This window comes from Zonotrichia leucophrys, chromosome 3 (genome assembly GCF_028769735.1).
Source record: "Zonotrichia leucophrys gambelii isolate GWCS_2022_RI chromosome 3, RI_Zleu_2.0, whole genome shotgun sequence".
In the NCBI taxonomy this organism is placed as follows: Eukaryota; Metazoa; Chordata; class Aves; order Passeriformes; family Passerellidae; genus Zonotrichia; species Zonotrichia leucophrys.
This window is the reverse complement of record NC_088172.1, coordinates 70,032,034-70,059,853: the sequence shown is the minus strand read 5'-3', so window position 1 is coordinate 70,059,853 and position 27,820 is coordinate 70,032,034. Positions and strand designations below refer to the sequence as shown.

At 41.9% G+C, this 27,820-nt stretch overlaps 1 protein-coding gene across 6 annotated transcripts in view; it reads left to right on the top strand.

Moving 5' to 3' along the window:
* Positions 1 to 22,370, top strand: part of RASGRP3 (RAS guanyl releasing protein 3) — a 59,838-nt gene extending 37,468 nt beyond the window's left edge. For 5 of the 6 annotated variants that reach the window (XM_064708720.1, XM_064708725.1, XM_064708719.1 and 2 more), the window contains 11 exons: positions 62 to 235; positions 653 to 769; positions 1,069 to 1,344; positions 6,864 to 6,941; positions 10,852 to 10,968; positions 13,171 to 13,286; positions 14,036 to 14,183; positions 17,621 to 17,657; positions 20,117 to 20,242; positions 20,759 to 21,123; positions 21,632 to 22,370. In XM_064708720.1, the coding sequence (XP_064564790.1) occupies positions 62 to 235; positions 653 to 769; positions 1,069 to 1,344; positions 6,864 to 6,941; positions 10,852 to 10,968; positions 13,171 to 13,286; positions 14,036 to 14,183; positions 17,621 to 17,657; positions 20,117 to 20,242; positions 20,759 to 21,123; positions 21,632 to 21,640 (1,563 nt within the window). In that variant the 3' untranslated portion in view covers positions 21,641 to 22,370. The remainder of the gene's footprint in view (positions 1 to 61; positions 236 to 652; positions 770 to 1,068; positions 1,345 to 6,863; positions 6,942 to 10,851; positions 10,969 to 13,170; positions 13,287 to 14,035; positions 14,184 to 17,620; positions 17,658 to 20,116; positions 20,243 to 20,758; positions 21,124 to 21,631) is intronic. The other variant, XM_064708723.1, reaches the window with a different exon arrangement.
* The last annotated feature ends 5,450 nt before the right edge of the window (positions 22,371 to 27,820 follow it).

Below are 27,820 nucleotides of genomic sequence, written 5' to 3'. Positions count from 1 at the left end.
AGCTCCAAATTGATTCTCCAATTTGTCCACTGTTTTACTGCAAGTGTCTTTTCTCTGTTAGTTCACAGATTACCAAAGCTATGTGATCCATGGCTGCTTGGAAAACAATCCTACTTTGGAGAGATCTATTGCTTTATTTAATGGTATCTCTAAATGGGTCCAGCTCATGGTTCTCAGCAAGCCAACACCCCAACAAAGAGCAGAAGTAATCACAAAGTTTATCAATGTTGCACAGGTAAGTCTTGCAGATGAGTCTTTTTCTTCCAGTACAAAGCAGGAATATAAATGGAGATTACAGTAAACAAATCAGCTGATGCTCTTTGTGTGATTTCCTCAGTGAATAGCCTGTTCAACATCACTGGAGGTTATTTGTTCAGGTGTGGTGAGCCTGCATTTTTTAACTAGCAGACATAACTTTATAATAATTTTTCTTTATTGTATTCCAGTTGGCAACTGTCACTATACTGTGTTTCTTCTGGACCTACAATAATTAAAAAGCAAAATGCTGAACCATTCTGTTATGTGCCCTGGTTTATTGATTTGTGCTTTAGCCATGATGGAGTGTCTCCTTTAACTTGTTGTGTGTGACATTCAGTAGCTGCTGCTTGTATTTCATTAATTTTTAATTATGCATGATTAATCTCTCCTGCAGAAGCTCCTTCTCCTCCAGAACTTCAACACACTGATGGCAGTGGTGGGAGGTCTAAGCCACAGCTCTATTTCTCGCCTGAAAGAGACTCATTCTCACCTGTCCTCGGAAGTCACAAAGGTATGATGGACTCCAGAATACATATTGAGGAAACATCACCTCTTGGAGGTCTGATGGGTTCTGCAGTGCAGGTGTCTCACCAGCACAATATTTGGATCATGGCAGAGCATCCTGAAAGGAATGGGTTGCATTCCTCTCAATGGAGCAGGATAAGCTCCCAGAGATCCCCTGGCTGATTGCCTGTGCCAGAGAGGAAATTAACACTGTCGGCACCATGACTAGAGTTGTGTCCATTTAAAACAGATTAAGGAAATGCAGTGAATGCTTTCACAGGGACTTGCTTCTCTGGCTGTTTGTAGGACTGGAACGAAATGACAGAGCTGGTCTCCTCCAATGGAAACTACTGCAACTACCGCAAGGCTTTTGCTGACTGTGTTGGCTTCAAAATTCCCATCTTGGGAGTCCATTTGAAAGACTTGATTGCTGTCCATGTCATTTTTCCTGATTGGATAGATGAGAACAAAGTTAACATCGTGAAAATGCAGCAGCTTTCCATCACCTTGAGTGAACTGGTTTCTCTGCAAACTGCTTCTCATCATTTAGAGCCTAATTTGGATTTAATTAACCTGCTAACTGTAAGTATTGAACATGTTTCAATTCACTGCTGTGATTCAAATGTTGAGTGTCATTAGGAATACTCATATCTATAAAGTTAAATGCATATTTTAATCTCAGTTTTGAAAAAGAAAAGGGAAAAATACAAAACAGAAACAGGTTCACATGAGGTGTTAAGAAAGTCAGAGAGTTTTAGCACAGTCATATGGGATGGCTGGAAGCAGCAACAGAATTGTTATAAATTACATCTTTTAAGAATGACAGATGGAGGGCTGTATTTATGCAGGAAGAAGCAAAACTCAGTTCTGACTACTTAGAATGGAGGTTTATGTCTCCTCTGGAACAACTGGGAGACATGCTGGCATCAACACATGAGAGAAATTCCAGCCTGAGCATCATTCCAATTTGCTCCCCTGTGCTTTCCTTGTGACACAGTATCTTTCCTGTCCAGTAAATAAAAATGTGATGGATTTATACTGGGACTGATCAGGTACAGAGCTTTACACTAAGGAAGCTGACAAATATGAGCCTGATCTTGGAGAAACCAAGCTGGTGTGGATATACCTGTGGCTTCATTGTAATGAGGGCTGGGAAAGTTTGGGGAAACTGGAAAGCCCCCTTCAGTTGTGCCTTGTTTGGAACAACCTGGGAACAAGTCTTAATCCTGATTAGCGGGACAGGAAAGAGCAGGCACCAGATGTTGAACCCTGCAACAATCCTTTAACTTAAAATTTGAGCTATAAAGGTAGATATTTATTGTCTTGTTTTGTTTCTGTAATGACTGAGAGCTGCTTTCTTGTGACACTCTTTCTCTTCCTGGTCATTTCTTGCAAGCTTGGCTTTGAACAGGGGGAAGTGGAACCTCAGGCTTTGGGGAACTGAGCAATAAAAAAGTGAGTCCAAAAGGATAGAAATTAGACAGTGTGAAGTGAGAGATGGAAGCTGAACTGCTGCTACCACTTTCATTAGCTGTTCTCTCTTCTTGGTGACAGCCTCTTTTCCAAAAGGAGCAGAAAGCTAAAGATTTTTTTAAGACCTTGCAAGCCTTCATATGTTCATCATTGCACCTGCCTGAGCTCACATAGCTTATCTGTTTTTCAATTTTTAAATTTTTTTAATTGTTTTCAGCAAGATGACAGGGATTTTATTTGTATTTTTGTATTTCTTTCAGTGTACTCCATTTGCTAGGAGAAGTAATGGAGTACATGATGGGTACTTTCTCACTTGTGATACTCCAGTGCATTCATTCATAATATAACTCTGCTGACTTTGTTACAGTTGAGCCAATCTACTCATAAAAAATGAAGGTGCATTCTGCAGTGTTAATTCCAGAACTGATCAAGGGTTATAAATAAGCTAGACAAGTGTAGGGAACCTAAAACCTTTCCAGGATAATTCTGTCTTCACACCAGTCACTGGAACTGTAGTTGTGGACCAAGTAGGTTTGTGTGGGAGTATTGATTTAAAATGGTGACTTCTGGAAAGGGAAAAAACAACAAATTCTATCAAAAGTTCTTGGACCAGAATTTTTATACTTACCATAATATGAATATTCTCATTTTTCTTCCTGTATATATCATATAGGTATATGTACTATATTCCTTAAGAGTGTATATTAATACAATACTTTTTTTTTTTAATGCTAGTCTCTTAAATAGAAATAATGGATTTATATTGTAGATTAAATGCTTCGGTCTATCTTTTTGTTGAAAATAAAGTTTTCAACAAAAACTTTATTTTCAGAGTTCAGAGAAAGAGGACAAGAAAAGGGTTGCAACCCAAAACTGACAACAACTGACAACTAAAACCAGTTGGCCTTGCTATGTGCAAATGGTCTATTAGCAGATTTAGCCTCCCCTGCTGCCTACATCATCTTCAGTTTTCAGAGCGTGAAGAATTAACAATTCCTTTTATTGCTAGGTCTTATCTCTCTAATGTCAACTGTAAAAATTTTTTCCATCTTTACCTGATTTAGAGAAACTCCCTTTCAAATCTAGTAAATAAATATAAATGTGCAGAATGGTTTCCAGTTGTGTGGGAATTGGCTGACCAACTGTTTCTTCCCTTCTGCTCTTCTGCCATTGAGCAGCTTTTATCTGGGCAAGCTTTTAGCTGGTCTCTCGTCCTGATAAGGGATGTGTGAATCTCTTGCCCGGCCTCCCTCCCTTGCAGTGCTGCCTTTTGCACCACACTTAGCAAGTGCCAGAACTGTGCTTGCTCGACAATTAAATCACTGGGTTCTGGTTTGCTAGTCCAGCAACTGCACAGAAAGATAAAATTGGCATTTCATGGGCATGTGGGAATTTGGCGTGCTTTTCCCCTTCCTCAGTGGTAGAGTCCTATTTGCTCTAAGGGAGATGATACCTTTCCAGTGGCTTGGAAATGGTGATGTCTGGGGAGACTTTGATAGGAGCTCTGAAGTAAGAACTTGGGTTAAATGCTTGGGTGAGAGGTGGGTGGTAAACTTCAGGCCAGCTCCTCAAGAGGCTTACAGGCATTTTAAAGATGCTGTTTTGAGTCTAGACCAAAAGGGTTCATGGGGAACAAGAGGAGTCTTGGTTTCAGTGGTAGCTGCTGAGTGGTCAACAGTTTGGAATGCTGGTCTTCTCATGCCTTAAATGTCTGCACACAAATTTAGAGTCTGCTTTCACCCATCCCCACATCCCTCCACCCCACCCCATCTTTTTGTAAGCATAAAAAGTCAGCCTCTAGCTCACAGAGCTTTAGCTTTGAGCAAGCAGCTGAAAGAAGCCAGCATTTTGCATGGAATTTAGCATGTCACCAACAAGGGAAGGTTTTGGTGTATGGACCAGGTTTACTGGCACAGGAGACTAGGAAAGCTGAGAGGGATGCAAGTCCTGCCTTGGGCTGAGTAAATGAGTCTGAGTTACAAGCCAAGTAAATGTGTTACAATTCAGCTGCCAGCGAGCCAGAGGACGTTACATGAAGATGGACTCAGTTCTTAGTGCATGATTGCTCTTAGTCTGTGATTATTCCTCTTTTCCTGACCTACTGGCCATGCTTGCTCCACCTCCACCCAAGCTTGTACCTGGTTCTGTACCATGTGGAGCTAAGATGTAGTGAGAAAGGACCTAAACACAAGCTGGGCAGTGCAGCAGAGAGGAAAAACAGCTTTAATGACAGTTTTGCCTTTAGAACACTTGTATTTTGTAACCTTACCTGCTGTGCACTGGTTTGGCTTTTTTTCACATGTGAATAAAACCTGTGGGTGCATGTTTCATCACTTTCTGTGGAACGGGAGTGGATCTCAGTTTCTCAGCTAGACCACAGTGTATTTATATGAACTGTGTTAAAACTCATTCGATGCCACCTTTTTCCCTTGCTATTTTTATCTCTCAGTATCTATTTATCTAACCTGTTCTGAGACTATATGCAAATGACTGGAAAGCCCCAGGCATTTGTACAATCTGGTGAAGAGAATGAGAACTACCTAAACAATCAAACTGAAAGTCACCCTCCCTAACTTGTATTCAGTAAGTTCCACTTCAAAAAAAAAAAAAAAGCCATGGGTTTCTGATCACTCCCCTACCTTTCTCAATGCTCCTCCAAATTGCTCAGAAAAAGAATAGGACAGCAATGATAGTAAAATTAGAATAGAAACTGCCACTCACTGTAAAGCTTATTCTAGGAAAATCTTTATTATACTTTATTTGTTGTAGCAAAACTGTAAATAAAATATAAAACGAATGCTTACATAACTGCTTATATAACATAATCATCATGCTTGTAAGTTTTGTGCTAATGTATGAAACTTCTGACCTAGACAATACCTTGTCCACTGCATGCTTGCACATTGTGCCTAATGAAGTTATATCCACTGCTTCAGATATGGTCATATAATTCAGGGAGGGAGAGATACAAGCTTGCTCAATAAATACTAATACATTTCCACTCCCAGATCCACACCCAGCCCATCTGGCCTGCCGAGAAAACTGTGCTCTTTCACAGAAAGCAGACAACACCTTTTGAATCACCATTTCTGCTCTCCCAGTCTGAGCTGATAACGTCATGCACTCCACCTGAGCGCTGCTTTTGTTATGCCACCAAGGAACTCCACTCAGGTGGAATGCAGTCTCTGAACATCTCACCACATGATCAATATTTATTACAGCACTTACTGGTTCAATTTTGTCTTTAGGACAGGCCCTTACCTCAGCCTGTGACAGCAGCATGCTGGCTGGGTAAAGGAACTTGCAAGATGCACAACATTTCACTGTGCCCTTAATTACAAAGTGCAAAAATCAGCAATGTTTCAGCTAGACAAAATGAATAATGTGATCTCCAGACTTCTCTAAAGCCATGTGTTTGCTTTGGGAACCTATCTTGGGAAAGGACACAACTTGTGTCTTACTCATCACACAAAATTGTGCCTAAAAGAGGGTGGTTCCTAGAGGTGGTTTGCAGTAGGTGTCACTGGTCCCGCTTGCTTCTTACTTGGCACTTCAGATTCTCTAAAAATAACCTTCTGTCCCAGTCATTTAGTCAGTAGTAATTCTGTCTGCTCGGGAACAGCAAAAAATCCTTTTAACTCAATCTTAGCTTAACTGGGGATTTGCAACGTGGATGATAACTTCAAATCATGTCAATCCTTCAAAGCCAGTTAATGCAGGAACACGATCACAGGAAACATGCAGTGTTTGTTTCCTCTCACTGTCAAACATTAGCTACAGTGCTGATTACCTTTCTCCTGCATCACTGCAGAGAGGGAGGAGTTCACTGCAGACATTGATCAGTGCGGGACCCCAGCTGCCTAAGTAAAAACAGATTCATCCTACTTCAAGTATATTTATGTACCTTCTTTTTTTTCCTCAATAAATCCTACAGGGAAAAGAATGAGAACATGATAGACAAATCTTTCACTTATCTAGAAACAGCTGGAAGGCAATTTGCCTGACTTGCTGAGAGGTGACCAGGAGCAGGCCAAGCTGGGCTAAACTGGGATTTAGCCAGTGGAGCACTTTTTTGCATCACCAGCAGTGGAAACCCAGCCTGCCTCTCCCAGACCTCTGTCTGCCCAGGGCTTTCCAAAGAGGCATTTGCTGCATGGGCTGATCTTTACAGAAGAGCTGCACTACTATGACCCTTCTTGATTAACAAAATAAAATGAAATCCTTCCAGCCTAGCCTCTCTACAACTACTGTCCTGAAGCTTTGTCATTCACCAGGCTGCCTCTCTGTGATCTCTCATGAACATTGAGCTGCTAGAAGCAAGGGGTTTGTGTAGGGGTGGTCTTTGGAGCCCATGTCCCTCTGTGCACGAGCATGCAGCCCCTCTCACCCTGGGGTCAGGGCTGTTCCAGCCCTCAGGTGCAGTGACACGAGCAGCAGCGTGCTCTTCACCAGCCTGGCTTGTGCTCACTCGGCAAATCCACTTCTCCAGCAGCTGCACGGGGCTTTGGCCTGTCTCCTGAGCTCAGAGTAGCAAAATGTTGTGTTTGCCTTCAGTGGGAGCTTAAAAGCCTGTCATATCCAGACCAGTCTAGTAAATGTTACTGTTTCCCATTCTTTCTTACCTATAGCTGTCCCTGGACCTCTACCACACTGAGGATGACATCTACAAGCTCTCGCTGGTGCTGGAGCCAAGGAACTCCAAATCTGTAAGTCATTTTTCACTGCATTTTGACATATTGTTTATTTTGTCTGCATGCAGTTGGTTTAATTTTTAAATGACAGTTAATGTGTTTCCTTATTCAAATGTAATATAAAGCTTTGTAGTGTTAGATTTGAGTAGAAAACACAGGAACTATTTATAGGTTTTATTTATTTCTCCCACTATGCACTTTTATTTTAGTGCATATTGGGAGAAACAAATAGTGGAACATGCCAGATGTCACTGTTAATTATTTTTCAACAAAACCTCTGCAAGTCTTGGAAAACAAAGTTCTGCTTTAGATGTATAATCTTTTATAAGTTTATATAAATTATTTATTGTGTGACCCTTAGCTGATTTTCTGTATGCTGGGGCAGTTACATAAAACAACACTGAGTTAAAAGGTTTGTTTAAGGCAAGGCAAATAATTACTGTAGTATTTTAGAACTGTTTGCTTAGGTGTAATTGGCTGCATCTTGGGCTCTCAAGCAATGTTTAAACAGATGAGAATAGATGTTAGTCTTTATTTGGTTATGTGCAACTAAAGCTAATGCTGTATTCATGCATTTTTCTTTATTTTTGAAAGTCAAAGGATACAGATAAACCTCATAATTAATAGTTGAGTTATTACTCAATATTATTACTCATAATTAATAATTGAGTTCCACTTCAAGTATTAATTATTCACTTTCTTCTGCTGCCAAAGGCTGGGGACTCTACTTTCCTCTGAGCATTTCTTCAGTGTATCAACATTCTTATTACCTTTCATATCCAGCCTGTGATGCTCTCAGGCTGAGCCCTCTCAAGTCTGACAGCAGCAGAAGCTGAGAGTGGCTGGAAATGCTTCACAGGGGTGAGAGCAGGGTCCAGGAGTCTGAGATTATGCATTCCAGTGCTTTTTAAGGTTTTGAAGCATTCTTAAAAGTCAGAAAGGAAGCAGAACCCTTAAATTTCCAAGTTTAGGCTTCTCTAAGGTTTAAAATTATTAATCTCTTACTCTTGGAGACTACTTTGAGGACTATGTGTGTGCTCCCAGTGATGTATTATAAGCAATGATAAGGAAACTAATGAATATTTCTACAGTCAGTACTAGCTCAGCTTGAACATTTGAAATTTCATTACTGAGCCTCCAGTCCTTGTTTGGTACAATTTGACCACAACAGTTGTTTATTTCAGTCTTTCTGGGTCCCTCTCATTACTGCCAGCAAAGTTGAAATGTCACAGCCCTATGCTGTGGAAGGACTGACGGACCGCTACCGTAAATGAAGAAAATTATCACATTGCTGCTTTGATCTCCAGCCTTGCTTTAAGCAGGACAAAAGCAATACAAACAATGCTGTGAACTTTAACAGTGCCCAGCAGTTGTGGGAGAGTTCTGCACAAGGATCAATGAGCAGCCCGTGACATTGAGCCGTGGCAGCTCCCTGATGGGTGAAAAGCTGCAGCTGAATCGACAGCACCAGACTATTTGAAGCTTTCTTCTCTTTGATGGAGTGCCAAAGCACACAGTCTCCATTACAGGGGAAAGGATCTGTGGGGCTTTTGTATGTGGAAAAATTTGTCAAAGGCAACGTGACAGCCTGGTTATGTCATTCCAACTGCTCCTTGATTTATTGTTATGTGGGTACCACTCCCATGCAGGTGCGCTAGGGAGGAAATGCCTCATGCTGCTGCAATCATTTTCAGGCAAAAGTGGAGCTGATCTGTTAGCATATCAGTCTGCTGTCAACAGGGACTCGAGCAAGACTTTCTTCTGCTGAAACTGGGAGGAGGTCCTTCAGTCAGTACAACAGCCTCAAAAAACTCTGAGGAATGACCACCAGCTGTAGTATAGCACCTCCTTGTCACAGTGTCCTGCTTTTCCACAACCATTAGTGATCTTCTTGTTGGCAGTTTTCACTGATACAGCTATTATCTAGAGGACAACTCTGCCTGGTGCAATTATACCACTCATGATGCATTGGGAAATTTTTTTTTTGTTTTCAGCCGAATTCACTTCAATGCCAAAACACATAGATGTTTGCAAACGTCTGAAAATGCTTTCTCAGTCTACAATACCATGGTCCCTGTGCTGATGAAATAAATGGGAGATACAGTGGGAATCACAAACTGCATGGCCAGATACAGTGTTCTGGAACATTTCATAAATTCAGCTTGGAAGTCTCTGGACAGCCAGTTAGCACCTTTCCTCATAGGATGCATTTCAAATACATAAATAAAATCCCCATTGTTCATTTGCGTCTATGAGTGCAAAAGAAGAACAAATAATTCCCTTTGGTTAGTGGTCAGTAACATGAGGATTTCATTGCAACTTGTCAAAAAAACATAAAAATTGAATGAGACTTCAAATTAAATAGCCCAGAAATAAGAGGAAGGCTCCAGTGAATTCAGTTTCTTTCTGCCACTACTCACTCAGACCAGCAGATGTTAAAAGCTCCTTGTGAGGTCTGGTAGTCTAGCACCACACTGACACGTTTAATTTGGATGCTTTGAGTCCATGCTTTTGGCAGATAGATCTGGATGTTCAGGTTCACTGTACTTCTTATGAAACTTGGATTTTGTTGATATAGGGGTGTTTTCCTCCCAAACTTACTTGTGCACATTTGTATGGGTCAAAATCTATCAAGGTGTTGATAGAAGCTGTTCTAACACTTGAAAAAGGAAAAACCAAATTAATAAAGCAAACCACTAACCAATCCTGTTTTTCTTTTCCAACCAAACACAGTAAAATATGAATCTGTGACCATTTCTCATGGTCACAGTCATGGATGTCAAAGTCTGCAATACCATTGCTGTACACAATGATATGTGTAACATCTTTACATGTCTTAATTGTCTCCCTTTCAAGTCACAGAAATTCAGAGTGAGACAAATGAGACCCATATTCTTTGCTCATCAGCTAACACAGGGGCCTTTTGAGACTGTGGACCCTCTCCCTTCTGACCCAAAACACTGAATTTTTTCTAATTGACACAGCTTCAGCTGCTAGATGTCCAGTGCAGATGCAGGGAAAGGCCAGTTTGTCTTGCAGATTTGTCCATGCTAACTGGGTTTTTTTAATCCTTACCTGAAAATGTGTTCTGTATTTCCTATAGAACTTGTCCTATATTTCCTACTTGAATAGTCTGAGTTGCATTTCAGAGCTACTCCCAAAGCACTGTAGTGGTGTGGAAAGAGTCAGGTTGTGAAGTCTGTGCATCCAGTGAGCTGTCAGCTACTGTTCTGTCAAGACCAAGACATTTTTAAAATAAAATAATCTGGCTGGTGTTATCTGCAGAACAAGTCAAAGGTTAGAGCCTTTCTACTCAAGCTGCCTAAATGAATCAAGCTGTGCATCCTGGCACATTTCAGCTGGAAACCAGCAGGATTGCTGAGCACAATTCTGCCCTGCTTCTGCATCCTGCTGTCCTGCTGGTGGCACACAGAGCAGGAGCAGGAGCTTATTCTGGTTGAGGCATTCCCTCTGGGCATGATCCCTCCAGCAGGGAGTTAGGGCAGACTGTGGTGAACTCCTCAGAGGTTTTACAGAGGAGCAAAGCAGGTTTCTGGGCTTACCTATTTCTGATGCCCAATGTGTTTAAAAACCCTACAGACCCTCCTTCCTCCCCCTTCCTTCAAGTTTCATTGCTGTTGAACCCTCTGGAGATGTCAGTGAGGAAAGACTGCTTGGGTTTGCTACTGAGCTCCCTGGGTGGTGGCAGTGAAGCTGTGAGATGCCACAGAGAGCCTGACTGAATCTCTTAGTAAAGACAAGCAGCCCTTAAAAACCTTGCCTGGTGCTTTGCTGAGCACATTTTTACAGCATGAGCACTCCAGCAGTTTGCCGTTGTAACTCTGACATTTTGAGATGCTTTTACTGGGAAATTCAACTTCTTAATTCAGATTTGAAAATCCTTGTATTCTGATCCATCTCTCAGCAGCCTACCTCCCCCACCACCCCCAACAAGCCAGTAGTGCCACTGGAGTGGGCATCTGGAGTGGTACCTAAACCTGACCCCACAGTCATCAACAAGCACATCCGGAAACTGGTGGATGTAAGTATCTGGAACATTACACTGGTCTAAGAGAATGGTAGGTTTGATCATTTTCATCATTATAATCGGTTTCAAGCTTATAATGACATTGTTATTGTTGGGGTGAATTTCAAATTTGAACCCTTACAGGTACCTTCAGAAATATTTATTTTATTCCTGCAGTCACCAATGGGACTAGTAAACAGGTTTCTGGGTGAAAAGGAGCAGACTTTCAGAAGCATCTGGCTGCTGTTTAATAGGTTTGTCCAGCAAATATAAATTCAGAGTGCAAGTTTATTTTCTGCAGCTCTAGCCACATAGTTTCTAGCTCTAGCCACGTAGCCACAGCTGAAAAGAAAACAACTCAAAAACAAGGTCGCATGCATTAATAGGTCCCATGAACTTTTCTGGAAACTATTTCTGGTTTTTAACTTGCTGTTAGTTTACTGTCCAGAGCATGTTATGTATGGTAAAGATAGCATTGTCTTGATGTCTCTTTAAAAATGTGGACATGAGGTCACACAGAATTAGAGCTGGGATCTTCCAGCTCCAGTTTGGAAGGTGATGTGTTGTGCTAGGTAATGTAAAAAAAGCTAAACACCTCCGGATTCCTTCGGAGAGACTGAACTTTTCTTTCTCCTTTTTACAAATTAATCAGTATCTCTGGGAGGAACTATTAAATTCTGATTTTGTTTGTGTTACAGATCACTAATTGGGGTCATGTTGTTAAGATAACCTAAACAAACTCTTCAGTTCTCTCACCCAGATTTCAAATATAACTTGTTGTTTACTTTTTGTACGTGACCTTTTCTAAAAAAAGTTTAATTTTTCTTCTAATGTGGGATGCCAGAAATGTACATGCTGTTCCTGAATTGCTTTTGTCAGTGCCATATGTGTTGATAAAAATGACTCCACATCCAAACCTCTCTTTGATATCTTGTTAAATAGGAAGTCTGCCACAATTCCTTAATCTTTCCAGAATGTGCTGGGTGGGAGTTTGTGTTTGTTCCTATAGTTGAGGGAGTTGCAGTTCCCCATTCCACAATTTTGGCCTGGTTCAGGACATGTGATTTGAGTTTGACAGGATTAAAGCATGGTTTGGGGCTTTTATGGATACAGCTCACTAAAAGGCTCACACCACTCTACAAGTGTTTTCACTTTGCCAGTATTTGCTGTTTACTTGCTGCTTTGAGTTGTGCTTTAGCCATTGTTTTTATTACAAAAAGTGTTGAATACTACTTGGGTTTGTGTTTTAGTTCCGTCTTTATGATGTTTTTTTGAGGTCTGCCAGTCATTGGTTACAGTCATTTCATAGAAATGGGTTTCATAATGTTCTTGTTAAAACAGATGTAGTGTCCCTTGTGACAGGGACACTCCAGATGCCTTTCAGGGGTCTTGGTGTATTGATGTAATGTCTTTATCAACAACATTTTCATCTAACAAAGGAGCCTGTACTTCACTGTGTGCCTCTCAGATAGCCATGTTGACTTTGACACTCATGTTTGTCCCATCAGCATGGCATGTAGCTTTAACACCAGAGATGTTTGCACATCTCTGCAAACAGGAAGACAGAATACAGCGACTCCTTAGCAGCTGAGGAGGGCACCCATCACTGCACGTGACCTTTGAATTTGATCCCATGTCTGTTTTTGCTTAGTGGTAGGTTGGGGTGGGTTGATGGAAGAGAATTGTTGTTAGGCACAAATTGCCCATGGTTGGGGTGTCAAAATATTAGTAAACAAAATAGATTGAAATAGTACTGTGGCAGAGTAGAGGTGACCACCTAAGAGAAAAATGGAGCCAAAACCATCTGAAATACTCATGGGAAAGCTGCTGTTGTTTTTGTTTTATTTATTTCTTTCTTTTTTTTCAATTAAAAAGTATACTTAATGAAGCAAAGGGAATATGTCATCACCTGGGGCAGAATTTTAGTGACATTTCCATCAAAGAAGAAAAAGTAAAGTAAGAATAATTATGTGTGAAGACATGTGGAGGATGATCACTAGATAAATGGTGATGTCAAGTTTCCTTTAAAAATCAGCAACTTTTCCCATGGAGTCCAATAATATGCATATTGAAATACTAAAGAAAATAAAAGGAATAAAACAGACGCAATAGCTGAATAAAACATTGGTTTACATGTAATTATATTGTTGAAGGGGCTGGTATAGACTCAGGATAAGCTAGATAATAGTACAATAATATCTCTTTTTTTCTCTCCAGTCTGTCTTTAGGAACTACGATCACGACCATGATGGTTATATATCTCAGGAAGACTTTGAGAGCATAGCTGCCAACTTCCCCTTCTTGGACTCTTTCTGTGTACTGGACAAAGACCAGTAAGCTTGGATATCTCCTTGTGGTGTTTTTTTTTTCCCCTTTTCCTCAATTTAAAAAATTCAGAAAATACATATATTGAAGAAGCAGTGCTCCCAAATTTCTTTTGTCTGACAAGACTACTGAAAGCCGAATTCTGTTATCATTTAAATTCTTATACTCTAAGTTGGACTCCTGCTTTACCTGGTAATTTAAAAATCATTTATGTAATAGCTTAATGACAAATTCCTGCTGGGACTGACTCAAAACCCTAGAGTACTGTGAAATTAAGTGGAGATACTCTGCTCAGGCCAGGCATCAGACTGGTGAAACAAATAAGTTCTGTACAGCACATGGGAAATGAGTGCATGTAACAGAGAGGGGGTAACAAATACTCTAGAAGGTATATATAACATCCATTTCAGCTGGGCTTGATTATTCTTGTTATCCAGAATCTCTTGTTATCCAGTGAAGGCTGGTGGCCAGCCAGAGGCATAACCTTGTTCTGTGTGAGCAGTAAGTCAAGGTCCTTCATTTAGTGGCCTGGTCTGTGCTCTCATACCACTAACAGGTGAGATAACAAGGTTCAGTGTTACTGTTTAAAGAAATATAAGAACCACAAAGACTGTAAGGGTTTTTTCCTTCCAGGACTCTTGCAGCTCTTTCAAAGGATGTGCTTTCTGTGCTATATGCTTTCTGCAATGAGAAAACCCCAAATTCTTCAATGCCAAGAGCAATGACAGATCTGTTCTACTTTTTATTTTCCTTACAGAGATGGTCTTATAAGCAAAGAAGAAATGATGGCTTACTTTCTGAGAGCTAAATCACAGTTTCAGTGTAAAATGGGACCGGGGTTTATTCATAACTTTCAGGAAATGACGTATCTTAAACCAACTTTCTGCGAGCACTGTGCAGGATTTGTAAGTATGATTTTAATAATAGCATATCTTAAAAACAACTTTTAGCCTTTAATGTATATGAGGTGGAACTGGCTCCATGCATTGCTCAAGTGTCTTGGCCAAATAATATCTCGTGGCATTCAGAAGCAAAAAACATTTACTCATGTTGTAGCTGTGCTATCCAGTTTTGATTTAGTGGTTTCTTAAAACTACTGTTTGTAGGAATTTCTGTTGGGGGGAACAATTATGTTGGCTAAAGGATGTTAGAGACTATATGAATGGTCTTACGTAGTTTATCTTAAATTCTTTAATTTGGCTTGATTTCCCATGTACACAAGCTCAGGGGAAAATAGATGTCTGGAGCAGAGGATGTAGATGAGGCAAAAGCTGTTCTTTCTCAGGAAATTGCACATGGCAACATAGATATGTTCATGATTCTCTGAGTGGCTGTAACAGCCCTAATTTTCCCCCTATTGAATTAACAGATCTTCTAATTTGGTAAAGAAATCAAAAGTGCTTCCAGCAGTTCTGTACAATAAGAATTTTTAGAATTTATTAGTTGGAGGGTTTTTTTAAATTTGCTTTTTCTCTCAGCCATAACTTACCAGATGTCACTTATTAGAATGCTCTCTACATATCTGGGAAAGGATTGGTTTTGTAGACATTTGTGTTGCTTGTAAACCTTCTCTAAGTTTTCCACTTCAAACCAAATGTAGCGAAGAATTACTATGATATAGAAGTTACTTTAATGGACACGCTTGGCTGAAATCAAATGTCGACATTTAGACAGCTAAAGCAGTAGGGGCAGAGGGCCGTGTCCTCTGTTTGTGTGTGGCTCACATAACAGGCTGTAACCCAGACCCTGTCCCTGCTCTCCAGAACAGATAACTTTACTCCATGATCTTTCCCACTTAGCAATATTTCTTCACGATGGTTGAAAGTACCAACAGCAGCACTGCAGAGTGCAAAAATGTGCCTCCTTTCAGCCCTGCCCTGGCGTTCTGCTCTAGCCCATGCTCCCATTTTCCACTCACATCTTTTGTGACATGTCAGTCCTGTTTGGGTGCCTGAAGCCCCTATCGCTGCCGCTGATTAGTGCCACGGGCAAGAAGGAATTCCGCCTATTTCCGCTGGAGCTGCAGGAGCCCTGGCTCCTGGTGACATGGTCAGTGCTGACGTAGGGGTGTGCTGGTGGCTCTCAGGCTGACAGCTCCAGCAGCCCCACGGGGCAGGGCCTGAGCCTGTTGTTCCAGGCTGCCTTGGGAAGACGTCATTGCGTTCGTGACACTCGGTGCGTGTTTGGAAGGCTTCCACTGCAAAGCAAGGCCCAAGGACTGCCCTGAAATGCTCTCTCCTGCAGATATTTTTCTCCTACATCAATTTTTTAATTGGCCATTGTTAGATTTTTCACGTCTCCCTGATTGCATCCAGTGCAGGAATGCAAATGAGTAAGGGGTTATACAGGAAATGGAAATAAGGTAATTTTTCCTGTCAGCTCACTGAAGTCATTGGCATTGTTCTGTGGATGAGTTGGACTGATAGGACAGGAACCAACGACAGAATCTGCTGCATATTTGTTCTGCATTTCAGTGCTAGTCATCCACGGGTGGAAACCTAATTTCAAACTGATGCACTGATTCACAGTCAAAATAATGTGCACTGACCATGCAGCAGAATGAATTGACATGACAGTGCAATGCACACAGTTATTAGAACGCTACAAATGCTGAAGGTCAAGCTAAGACCTAATGCCATTAAGCAGCCCCAAGTTGATTTGCCCATGGCCAGTTGCAGTTCCATCCCAAAGCTTGAGCTGCACCCTGTGGCAGGGTGGGTGAGCAGCCATCCTGCTGAGCTTTATAATCTGAATTTGCACAGATCCTCTTACCTTGGCAGCAAAGCTGTGTCAGACACATTCAAAGCTTTAGATCAGAATTCATGACATGACACTTCAGCTAAGCTTCCACTGCAGTGTGTAACCACAACAGTGGTGCCAATCTGAGTGGGAGGAAGGTACAGAGATAAGAAGGTGAGGAATGACTAGAGAGGCCTTCAGTGGGAACAGATTAGAGCTTAAATGAAATAAGTAACAATCCATGTCTCTTACAGTGATCTTGTAAAAGAAATCTGGGAATATAGGTCATCTCCGCTGTTTCAGGTGGGACTGGGGTGCTCCCCTGTTGCTGCCTGAGCACAGCAGCTGTATTAGCTGTGCACATGTATGGCATTAGCAAGAAAAGAATAAGCCACAGGCCTTCTGTGGACCCAGCTCCCACTGTTGTCCTTTCTGTTCTTTTGTTCACCATTCTTCTTCCTTATCTAATCTATTTCTGCTCTCTCCAGAGCCCCATTTTTGCTTGCTATTTCTTTTGTGCAGTGTGTGGGGTGGATTTTTTTTTTTCCAGAATCTTTCCATTGTGTTTATTTTACTCTTTCCTTCGTATTTAGAATGATCTTCATCTCTTCCTTTTGAACCTTTCTTTAATGACTGTATTCACCCCCTGCTCTCTGTGCGTGTGTACTTATAAATCTGGTGATGAGCCACACACAGTTTCAGTTGCCTGGATGTGCTCACCCTCCCTCGTGAATGAGTTCAGGAAAAATAAACACCAGAGTCCCCAGTTTTTTTCCTTTTATGCTAGAGTTAGAAAAACTGCCCATTCCTCTCACTGCCTCTCAAGAGTGGAAATGCTTGTTTTTATAATGCTGTGGCTGTAGATACAGTGCTGCTGAGTACATAGAAAACAATTTAGTAGGGAGGTTCCCTGTTTCCAAGTAATCCTGCTCATGTGGCAGTGAAAGCTTCCCAAAAATGGGACCACACACACTGGCCCTTGGATGTTTAGCATTTGGTAGTTGCAAGTGTATGTTGACAAGAACAACTTTGAGGGAAGGCAAAGATGGAATTTCATGGCTTTTCTGCCTGTTTCATTCTTCATCTGTTTGGGTTGAGTTTTTTTTAAGTTGGAAATGGCAGGTGCACAAATCAAATTGCTATGACTAGGTGTGCTGGGAACCAGTATGGGAATCAAGAACCTAGTTTTTATCCCCAGTGGTCTTTTCTTCTGCTCTGTTTGAATGTTTTGGGTCAGTAATGTATCTGGAGAATGGATGCACGCAGGAAATTCTCCTGCAGATAACATTAAGGGAGCCTGGAAGCAGAATGTTTTCACTGAGCTTGATATGATAGCACATTTTAACCCATTCCTGGAAGCAAAAGTCATCTGTGTCTCTCTTTCTCTGGTAGTCCCATTACTACAAGTAAGTAGCAGAAGTAAGGGAGAAGCCACACAAGTCTTATCACAACTAGAGGGGGAGGTCTGCCTGACAGGAAGGGTGTTAAGAGCAGTTGTATCCTGTTTGTGCTTTTGTAGCCATTGGTACTTCCTCATTGTGACCTTGTTTTCCTTCCAGCTTTCTTTTCTGATTCCTTGACGTTCTTTTGTCTTTCTTTGCAGCTCTGGGGTATAATCAAACAAGGCTACAAATGTAAAGGTAAATAAATACTACAAGGATTTCTTTCAAGCTATGGGTGGTGGGTTGTAGTACAAGTTAGTCAACCATACCTTTAACTGAAATGGCATATATTCAAACACATCCTGCATTTGGCATTGTCCATGAGCAGCGACTGCTGGCACACTATGAATTTTCACTGCATTAGAATGCACATTACTACATTGGAATACAGCAAGAATGCAAAGATTCTGTGAGATAAAGGTCCAAAGCAGCCCTGACTCCGTGACTTCTTACCAGTAAAGAAAGCTGTAACTTTCTACCAGTAAAGACCTTGTAAATCGGAAGACCAAGTGTTCTTATCCTAACACTGAGAGATCCTGAAATATATCCCCTGAGACTCAGGCCAGGAAAAAGTCTGCTGGCAATAGTTTGTACATCCATGTACATCCATGTGCATCCATGTGCCTGTAGTGAAGCCTGCATGCAATTTAATAGTGGCTGAGCTAGAAATAGAGAAATATTTAATTCCTGGACTGCCCAGCAGGTCTCATTGCAAGACCTTCTTCAGACATTCAACTCATAAAAAATGCTAGAGCTCTTACATCCCACTCCTTTGCCTTCATAAATATTTAATTTCTTATGCAGTACGTGTACCATATTAATCAGGCCAGACCAAAAAGGGCATTATAGTGGTTCTCATTGGCTTTTAAATCCTGGACCTGTTTATTTCTCAAGCAGCCCAACTCTGGCTGAAGGGCACTGTTGATTTTCATAGCTGTAGCTGCCTCTCAGTTATTCAAAGGGGAAAATTCACATTTGTACTCTTTTCACTTAGTCTTACATAGACTCCAAGGAGAAGGATAAAGAATCCACAATAATTTTTTTTAGGATACACCATACTCCTGTCTCTCTCTCTCTCCAGCCACAAACCTCTCTTCCTCAGAGTGGGATGGGAAAAATGTCCATGGCTAAATTAACATATGTAATTCAGATATTCCTGATTACTTATCTATCATCTTAGAAGCTTTGAAAGGGCTGGTTGCAGTCTATAGTTTTACTGGTAGGATGAGGAAACGAAGGTAAGGTTTTGTCACACCAGCCTGTAAACTCACTCTGAGATCTGAAAGTTGAGCTTCTGTCCTGCATCACTGCCTGTAGCAGTGGCCCAGTGGAGACTGAGCAAAAGTGGTTCTGCAAAGTCGAAGTTACAGGCAATGAAGCATGAAAGTAGCAGAGCAGAGCTGCTCACTCAGATCCTGCAGTGGTCAATTGCCTACCTTTTGTTGCAGCAAAACCAGCTGCTCTGTGTTCCAGCATCACTGCAATGTGACACCCATTAGGGATGAGCTCTGCCTTCAGCACAGAGCTGCCATCCTCTGTTTGAACACAGCAGGGGGAGGGAGGGAGTTCCTTCTCCCAGGTCTGCTGCTCACCCCAGCACTGTGAGTAATGACATAAAAGCATGGTCTGCAAGTGATAGCAGGAGTCCTGCACTTCAAGAGAGATCTTTAGTGTATCTGAGGGAGTGTGTCACCTTTGAGGCAGAGAAGGGCAGAGCTAGGCATGGAACAAGGTGTTGGCAGAAAGCACAACTCTCACCCATCATGCCAGACCTGCTGCCCTTAGCAGAGAGGTTCCTACAGCAGAGCCATAAATGGTTGATATTTAAATAAATTAAATAAACCTTGACAATGCTCACCCAGAACAAAATGTTGGGCTGTGGAGCAGCAGAGGAGAAATAAGGGAGATGGGAATTTTTAGACAATGGAAAAGGATAGAGAGGAGAGCAAGATTGTGTTTGGGGCACATTCTCCACCCTTCAGCCCTTTCTTTCATGTAAGATCCATACTCCAGCCATGCTTCAGACAAATGTACCTAGTCATGATGTATCCACAGTGATTTAAATCCCAGCAGAGGCTTGGAGTGCAGAAAAGACTTAAAAAGTCTTTTCTGAGTGGATGATACACTTCCACAGAGCTCATTCATGTGCTAATGTTGCTTACTGAACTACTTTTACTGACTAGTTTTAACATACAATAGTCTACATTGACCTCCAGCAGTCCTTCCAGACACTCAGGGTACAGATGCTCTGGTGTCCTCTAACCAAACGTGCTTACTATAATGGGCCTTGCTGGGTCAGATAAAAGCCAGCCAAATAAATAACCCATCCCTCTCTTGGTGGAAGCAGAAGTTTTATGTAGGGCATACACAGGATCATATCATTCCACATCTCTTCTTTGAGACTATTTTATGATTAAAATATCATCTTCCCTCTTCTGCTGCCATTTTTCTACTAATGGCTGTCATGGAAATAATTTTTTTTTTTTTGTAATGCCTTTCACACCAAATGATCCATTTCTGTGACATTCTTCACAACTTCTGTCAAACTTTTTGTTCCTTCAAAGTACTTTCTTGGTATCTGCCTGCTAATAGCCCTGAGGGATTACCAGATAGTTGTGGCTTTCCATTTGATGACTTGACAATTTATTTTTTTACAGATTGTGGTGCCAACTGTCACAAGCAATGCAGAGACCTGCTTGTGCTGGCATGCAGGAAATTTTCCAGAGGAACTTCAGTAGGCAGCAACCATGGGTCTCTTCCTAGCAGTCCATCTCTGCCTCCAGGTGAGAACAGTTTTCTTCCTGTTTTAAACCATTTCTGGAATCCTGTCTAATGGCCAGTGTTCTTGCTGCTATTTTTAATTTTTCCTTTGCATCAACACACAAAGCAGCACCTGTCCTTTTTGCTGCACTATGGCTTGTGTTCAGTCCTTAGATTACAACATCCTTTTCTCCAGGGCTGGCTTTACTGTCCTGTCTAAGGCTTACTATCCTCCTTACTGGCACCCCATCCCAGCTGAAAAGAAATGAAATGGTGTTTCTCCTTTTTTATCACTTAGGAGCAAGGAGACGTAGGGCACAATTCTAGAATTGCCTTATGCCCTGAGCATGCAGATGGTAAGACAATAAAATCTGTGCACACAGTGTCAGAAACAGTTTCCAAGCAGCATGTGGATATTGATAATTTTAGCACTGCCTCATACAAAGGGTTACCTGCCCACCCTCCCCCATGTTTGTTAACTTTTTGTAAAGACCTTGAAGCAGAATACTTAAACAAAACAATTCCACCCTCTCTTTCAGTCCAAGATGAAGTATTTGAATTTCCCAGTGTTGCTGCAGAACACCAGGACCTTGATGGCAGAGCTATCACCCTCGTCACTGGCTCTTCACGGAAAATTTCCGTGCGGCTGCAGCGGGTGACCACCAGCCAAGCAACACAGACAGAACCACTCTGGCATGAGCCAGGCTGGAATGATTCAGGTTCCCACACTTTCCCCAAAATGAAGTCCAAATTCTACGGAAAAGCTGGGAAGAACAAAGGCTTTGCAAAGTGGGAGAATGAAAATCCCAGCATGCAGGCTGATGTAGAGCTAGAAGCCGAGGCCCCACAAGATATACAGGATCACAATGGAATAGAAACTCTCCCAGAAACACAAGAATCTGAGGTGAGTTCCAGAAGAAGCCAAGACAGTTTAAAATCTGCTAGTCTGAAGTCTCATAAGGTTATTTGATGGATTTCAGGGTGCTTTTTCATTCAAATTTGTCATTGCTTCTTGCACAAGAGTCACTTTCAGAAGAATGCTAAATCATCCATAGATCCCTGTTTTCTACACTGCACTACACATATGCTATGACACTGTAACTGGCAGTTTGGGCCTTGGTGTCAGTGTGTGCTTTTTAGTAGCTGGTGCTTCTTATTTTGAAAAGCAATAAAGTAGCCTGGTGGATATCTGGCCACCTTCTGCCCTGTTTTATCCTTGCATTGCACAATTCAGGGCTCCATGAGAGAGCAACACTCACAACAATTACCATTCTGACAAATACAGGAATCCAGGCCAGGCCAGGGTACTTCTGATCTGTTGCTGTCATCCATAAAGTTTATACTTCCAAAGCCTCATGCTTTTATTGACCATCTCTGCCAGCATGTAAACGCTTATTTTCTTCTGCTTGCAGGACAGCTGATTGCTCACCCTGAAGCACAGAAAGCTAAAGATGACAACTACAGCAAGTATTGATGGACTGTCACAGACCCCATTTGGCCATAAGGAGTGTTCCCATACCTCATCCTTTTAAAGCCAACCATTGCCCTGTTTTCTTAGCTGAAAGGTGTTATAAGGCACTATTTATTTCCTCACGAGTAAGCCATTTCGATGAACATTGCACAGCCACAGCAGAGCGGATCTCTGTGCTCAGTGTTTTCTCTTGTATGACTTCCGTGGAAACTTCCTCTATGTGCCAGTGAGGATATATTCAGCCTTCTTTAAAGGCACTGCATCATTTCAGTATGTCTGCCAGCAACAGCAAGGGTGAGGACAGAAGCCAAGCATCCAAGTTTGTTCAATAACGCTCCTTTCCCAAGGCTTGTCATGATCATTTAAGGAGAGAAGTAGGTGTGTGTGTGTTGATTAAATCTCAAACAAAAATCTCTCCCAAAGTACTCTATACTGAAATTCTTCATGCACCTGGAGTTTTGAATTTTGGCCATGTTTACATTGCTGCAGTGAACGTATTGGTGTTCAGCACAGTGATATTGGTTCCCAGACTGGCGATCCTTCAAAGAGGCAGCAGCTGGCTGAGACTGAAGGAATTCCAAGACACTATGTGTTTTTCTGGTTACACCACAATGGAGAAGGGTCATTTTTGCCAGCACTGATTATGGTAACATTAGCATGCAATAAACACTTTAGTTTTATGTGCGTGTGTATTTGTGTCCGTGTATGTATGTGAGTTTGGTACTTTTCTCTGGTTAGAAAGCTGTACATGTCAAGGCTAAATGTTCTGAAGAGCAATCTCCAAACCAGCAGATTGCTAAGGTAGGATCTAGCACCTGAATTATAATGGTCTGGTTTGAAGTTGCTTTTCCCAAAACTGTTAAGTTACTGAAAGAGGACAGTGCTCATCTGGAAAAAGAGAGAAAAACAAAACACCACAAAGCTCAAACCTGAAAAACTGGCACACGTGTTAGTCTTCTTATCCCATCTCCCCACAACAACAGGGGTGGGGAGTGTGCATATGTAGCACACACTCTGATTTAAAACCCAGTTATAAGATGTCCTACAAAATCCAAGTTATTGCACCCTTCAACATGTTCTAAACCTTGAAGATGAGAGTTATTTCATAGACTTCCCTAACACAAAACTGACAGCTGCACTCCTCTGTGGTAATTTGACTGTAAACTGCACTGGGACTGCATGATACCTGCCCAGGTTTGCATCCTGCATGTTTGTTTTCCAGCACAACCAGTAGCAATAGTAAATAGTAAATCTGTGGAGACAAAAAAAATTTTTAAAAACCATCCTCTTTACTGTTGTAAACTCAAGAGAAATAAGCACCGGTTTCCAACCTAGGCTGAGGACCAGAAGCACTCTTCATTCTTATGCTGCTGTGGGCAAAGAGCAAGCATTAGCAAACCCCTGGTGTTGATTTCCCGTGGTGGGTCAGCTGACGGGTCACAGCCACTGCTGCCGTTACAGTGCCCGGCTTGCTCACAGTGAAAATGCTCTGCTGGAGAATTTGAATAGAGAAATTTGGTTACCATCCAGGCTGTTGATGGACCTGTTGAGATAAGCCTCTTAATGCTCTATAAATGAAATGTTCATGAGCAACTTCATTCTTAACAGCACGTAGTTTTGACCAGCATTTAGTCTGTAGACCTCAGCTCATTTCTTGCAGGCTTTTAAAAGTTATTTGTAGCTCTTGACTTGCTCATCTCATCAATAAATCTCTTGCAAGCCTGGAAGCTTCAGTCAGTTCTATGCTTACTTACCTCAGCAGCAGTTGCAGATCAAGGATAGTCGGCAGGCTCACACAACTGATCCTGGTAAGCAAAATATTGCAGCCTCCAAGGAGAATCACAAAATCATTAGGGTTGGAAAGCACAAAATCAAGGTTGGAAAAGACCTCTAAGATCAGCAAGTCCAACCTTTGACCAATCACCTTGTCAACTAAACCATGGCACTAAATGCCACATCCAGTTGTTTCTTGAACACACCCAAGGATGGTGACTCCACCACCTCCCTGCGCAGTCCATTCCAATGCTCAACAACCCCAACCATGAAGAAATTCTTCCTGAAATTCTTCATGAAATTGAGAAGGAATAGGTGAAAATTTCAAGTACCTGCTACAGCTGGAAACCCTTTACTTCAGGCATTTAAGGACGGGGAACACAGAGTGTGTTGTTGGCAGTCAGTGATCGTGGCCATTGAAAACAAGAAAGACACTGGGTAGAAATGCAGCCACTTTTCTCTCTCACACGCCTCTCACTGCCCAGATTTAGGAACAGATTTATCTTAGACAATGTAATTATTTATTAAAAAAGCATTCACATGCTGTTTACAGAACGTGGATCTCCTAGTTCCACAATAAGAATCTGAGTAGGGAGAGCTCACAGGGCTTGAACAAACATTTTAAGAAGTTGCTGTGAACTTTTTTTTTTTTCTCCTGTGGGGAGGCCTGAATATAAGAAATTTAGAAAATCTTTTTCTTTTCTTATTTCAAGTGGACATTTTTTTCTGAACACGGGAAAGACTTATTTTCACAAAAACAATTTTAGTTACATAATGTAGGCAAAGGAACAAAGAGGTTCTTGTTTGCTCTAACTTAACAAAATGCAGAAAGCATCAGCCATCAGAGTTCCTGCCTGATCTATGTGTCTTTGCTGGTCTTGGTGAAATCCTGCCTGCTAGAAGTACAGCAATTCCAGGAGAGTGTCCAGGAGAAAGTGTGTCATAATGACAAGAAGGCTGGATTAATGAAGTAGCTAAAGTCAGATACAATCCCAAATGATGCTGGATACTTCCACCCCATCCATTCTCTCCTGTCTCAGGATCTTTTAAAAAACACGGGGGGAGACTGAGGGATTGTTTAGGAAACAAACGCTCCAAAACACCACACAGAGGAAAGAAGGAAGATTATGTCAAACCTTATTTACAGTTTGGTCTGTAAATGCCAAAGAATACAAGCAATAAGAGTAGGTGAAAAATGCAAGTGCTTGGATAGACCCTGTAAGAGATTATTTGGCTGTTTGAGCCAAACCCACTAGGACTTTCTGTGCTTGTTTAAAACCTCTGCAAAGCCTCATGTTGCACATAAGAGAGATTCAGCTTTGCTTCCAACTTTATGGAATAAAGTGCTTGAGTGCTTCTCAAGGAGTCAGGGGGACATCTGGCTCTCTCAGACGGAAATGCAAGGTCAGGTTTGAACCCCAGCTCTCTCCTCTGCTCTAAACCTCCCCAGAGTCTTGTCCTCCTCTACCCCCCCCACCCAGTTCTACTCAGCTTTTAGGCTTTAAAAGAACAAACCAAGCTTTACAAAGAAACATCTTCCTAGACAGAAGCCATCTTCTCAGAGGCACCTTCCTCAGGCAGGTGAAGTCTTGGGCAGGGGCAGGGAGAATATACTTGCTGACCAGAACTAGTCTGAAGCATGGATTTCCCCCAGCTGGGAAAGGTGAGCTATTTTCCTTTCAGTACAGCAGATGAGCTGAGCTGCAGAGCAAGGTTAGGGGCAGCCATTGCCTAAAATTTTACATTTTTCCAAAATTAAACAGCCTGTCACCTCTGTGAACTGTTGCTCAAGGACTCCTCTACAGAAGTCAAAGTGAAACCATGTCCTACATGCCCCTCCACGTCTTCCTCATGGGAAGCCCAGAAGCCTTTGGTTGAGCAGCCACAGGAGGATCCTTGCAGCCTTGGACACTAGTCCTAGAAGCTTTAGGCAACTGTATGGGAAATACAGATTTCACATGAAAGAAAGCTGCATGTGAAGTATGCTGTACAGAGGCTGGGAAAAACCAACAAAACAAAACAAACCCCACAAAAACAACCAACCCAAAAAACTCCAAAACAAAACAAACCTCACCAAAAACAGAGAACACAAATAACAAGACAGACAAAGAATAAATGCAGGAAGAAACACACTAAGAGATCTCTTTCTCTATGTGACACCAAGAAGGGAATGGAGGATGGAAGGAATGGAGGAAGGAAGGGAGGAAGGAAGGAAGGGAGGGAGGGAGGGAGGGAGGGAGGGAGGGAGGAAGGGAGGAAGGGAGGAAGGAAGGAAGGAAGGAAGGAAGGAAGGAAGGAAGGAAGGAAGGAAGGAAGGAAGGAAGGAAGGAAGGAAGGAAGGAAGGAAGGAAGGAAGGAAGGAAGGAAGGAAGGAAGGAAGGAAGGAAGGAAGGAAGGAAGGAAGGAAGGAAGGAAGGAAGGAAGGAAGGTTGGTTTTGTAGAGGCAGGAGAAACAAGGGTTTGTTTGTTTTGTGACTATTATAGCACAAAGAAAATCTAATCAAGGTTTGCTTCATTCAACATCAGCCTACTAACTGATGAAAATATCCATACAGCACAAAAATTAGTTCCAAGTACTTCTCAAGAAAGCCTTGACAAAAGAGCTGGCAGGGTCATTGCAGAAATGGATGCAAGTTTGGAAAAAGTTTTTGAGTTATCAGCACTGATCTGGATTTTCAAAATAAGCATTGCAGCCAACAGGGTAAACTCATTGGAAAATCCGTGCACTGCACTTTAAAGTGCTGTTTACAGCTGTGGACAATCTGGTCCTAGGAGACAGAAAAGCCATCAGCAAAAGGCTACTGCTGGGGCAGCATGAAATTTAGCCAAAATGTCTGCTTTTTCCATGAGTGGAGCTAATGCCGGAAAGTTTAAAGAGGCCTTATCACCTTCATCTCTGCTCCATGTGTGAAAACGGGTTATGACCTTCCACCTGCCCACAGCATAGGCAGACTCCCTCTTTCTTTGGTTTTACAATAGTGTTTTCCTACTTTTTGTACTTGTTTTTCTCTCCTCTGTTGTGGGAAAGACCCACGTGGACAAGAGAGGAAATTACTGGACAATAACGGGGAAACAATGACACTGACAGCAGTCAGAGCTATAAAAAGCATCAAGTAAACACAAAGGAAAAATATTTTTTTCCCTTCTACCCTTGTTTGTCGAGCCATTAGAGCTGTGACTTATTTTCAGCCAAGGAGGGGAGAAGGCAATGTTTACAGCTGGTAACAGCACTTGCTTTTCAGACTGTGTCCCTGTGAAAAGTCATAACCTGAACCAAGCAAGGACATGAGTATGCTGAGAGCCTACACAGGGGAAACACCTCGGCATACTGCTCTCCAACCCAACACTGCTGTGGCTTAGGTAGTCTAAGGGTTTGCTAGAGAAGCAAACTTGGGGTTTGATAAAGCAAACAAGGGTATGATGAAGCAAACTTGGAGCTCAGCATTAGCCAGCTTGCTTGGGACTGCTAAATCATGCTCAACACCTTAAAAATACATTGATAGATCCATACTGTTCCTGTTGTCCAGGGAAATCAGAAGTTCAGAGAGAGCAGAATCACAAGCCTAACAGTCAACACTTGGACTCTCTACTGCAGTGTAAATGTGGAAAAACTAAGACTAAATTATGTGCAATAAAAAGGTATTTGAGGACTTTTGTTTGCAGGTCTACATTAACCTAACAGGGAGCTGAATCAACTTCCAGTGCCACAAGAATTGACACAAGCCTTTTGGACACTCAAAAGTCATCAAATCCCAATGATAATCCTTATTCCCCACTGCATTCTTTCCACTTCAGCAGTTTAATTTTCATTTTCTAGGTGCATAACCTGTCACAGGGAATACTCCTACACCACAGGACTTTTCAAGCTCCAACCGCTTCTACATAACTATCTACTGCCATGAATCTTGCCTCCCTTCTCCCCATTTCTATCTCAGATAGTTGACTGGTAAGCCTCTAGGTTCTAATTGAGCCTGAGGTTGGTTGAGGCACTTGCCACTTTCCTCAATTCAGATGTAAGTAACAGTGTCCTGGAGACAGACAGCTGAAGCCTTAAGGCAGGTTACCCACAGGCTCTGGCTGAGAAGCCAAATCCATAGCTCGAGGAGGCCCTCTGGGGCCAACAGCCATCATGGCACAGCACCATGGAGCTACACATTTCAGGATTTTGGCTGCTGAAGTAGAAGAATCTCATCAAGAGAGCAATTACCAGCCAGCTAAAGATAAAACTACTCAGGGAGCAGCTACAAGCCAAAAGGCTCTGAGTTATGTACAGTGCAAGCTCAGTTTGACCCACTTTCCCTCCTGGCTGTGGTATTCCTTTACTGACAGTAAGAAATCAATTTTTATCTCTTCCTCA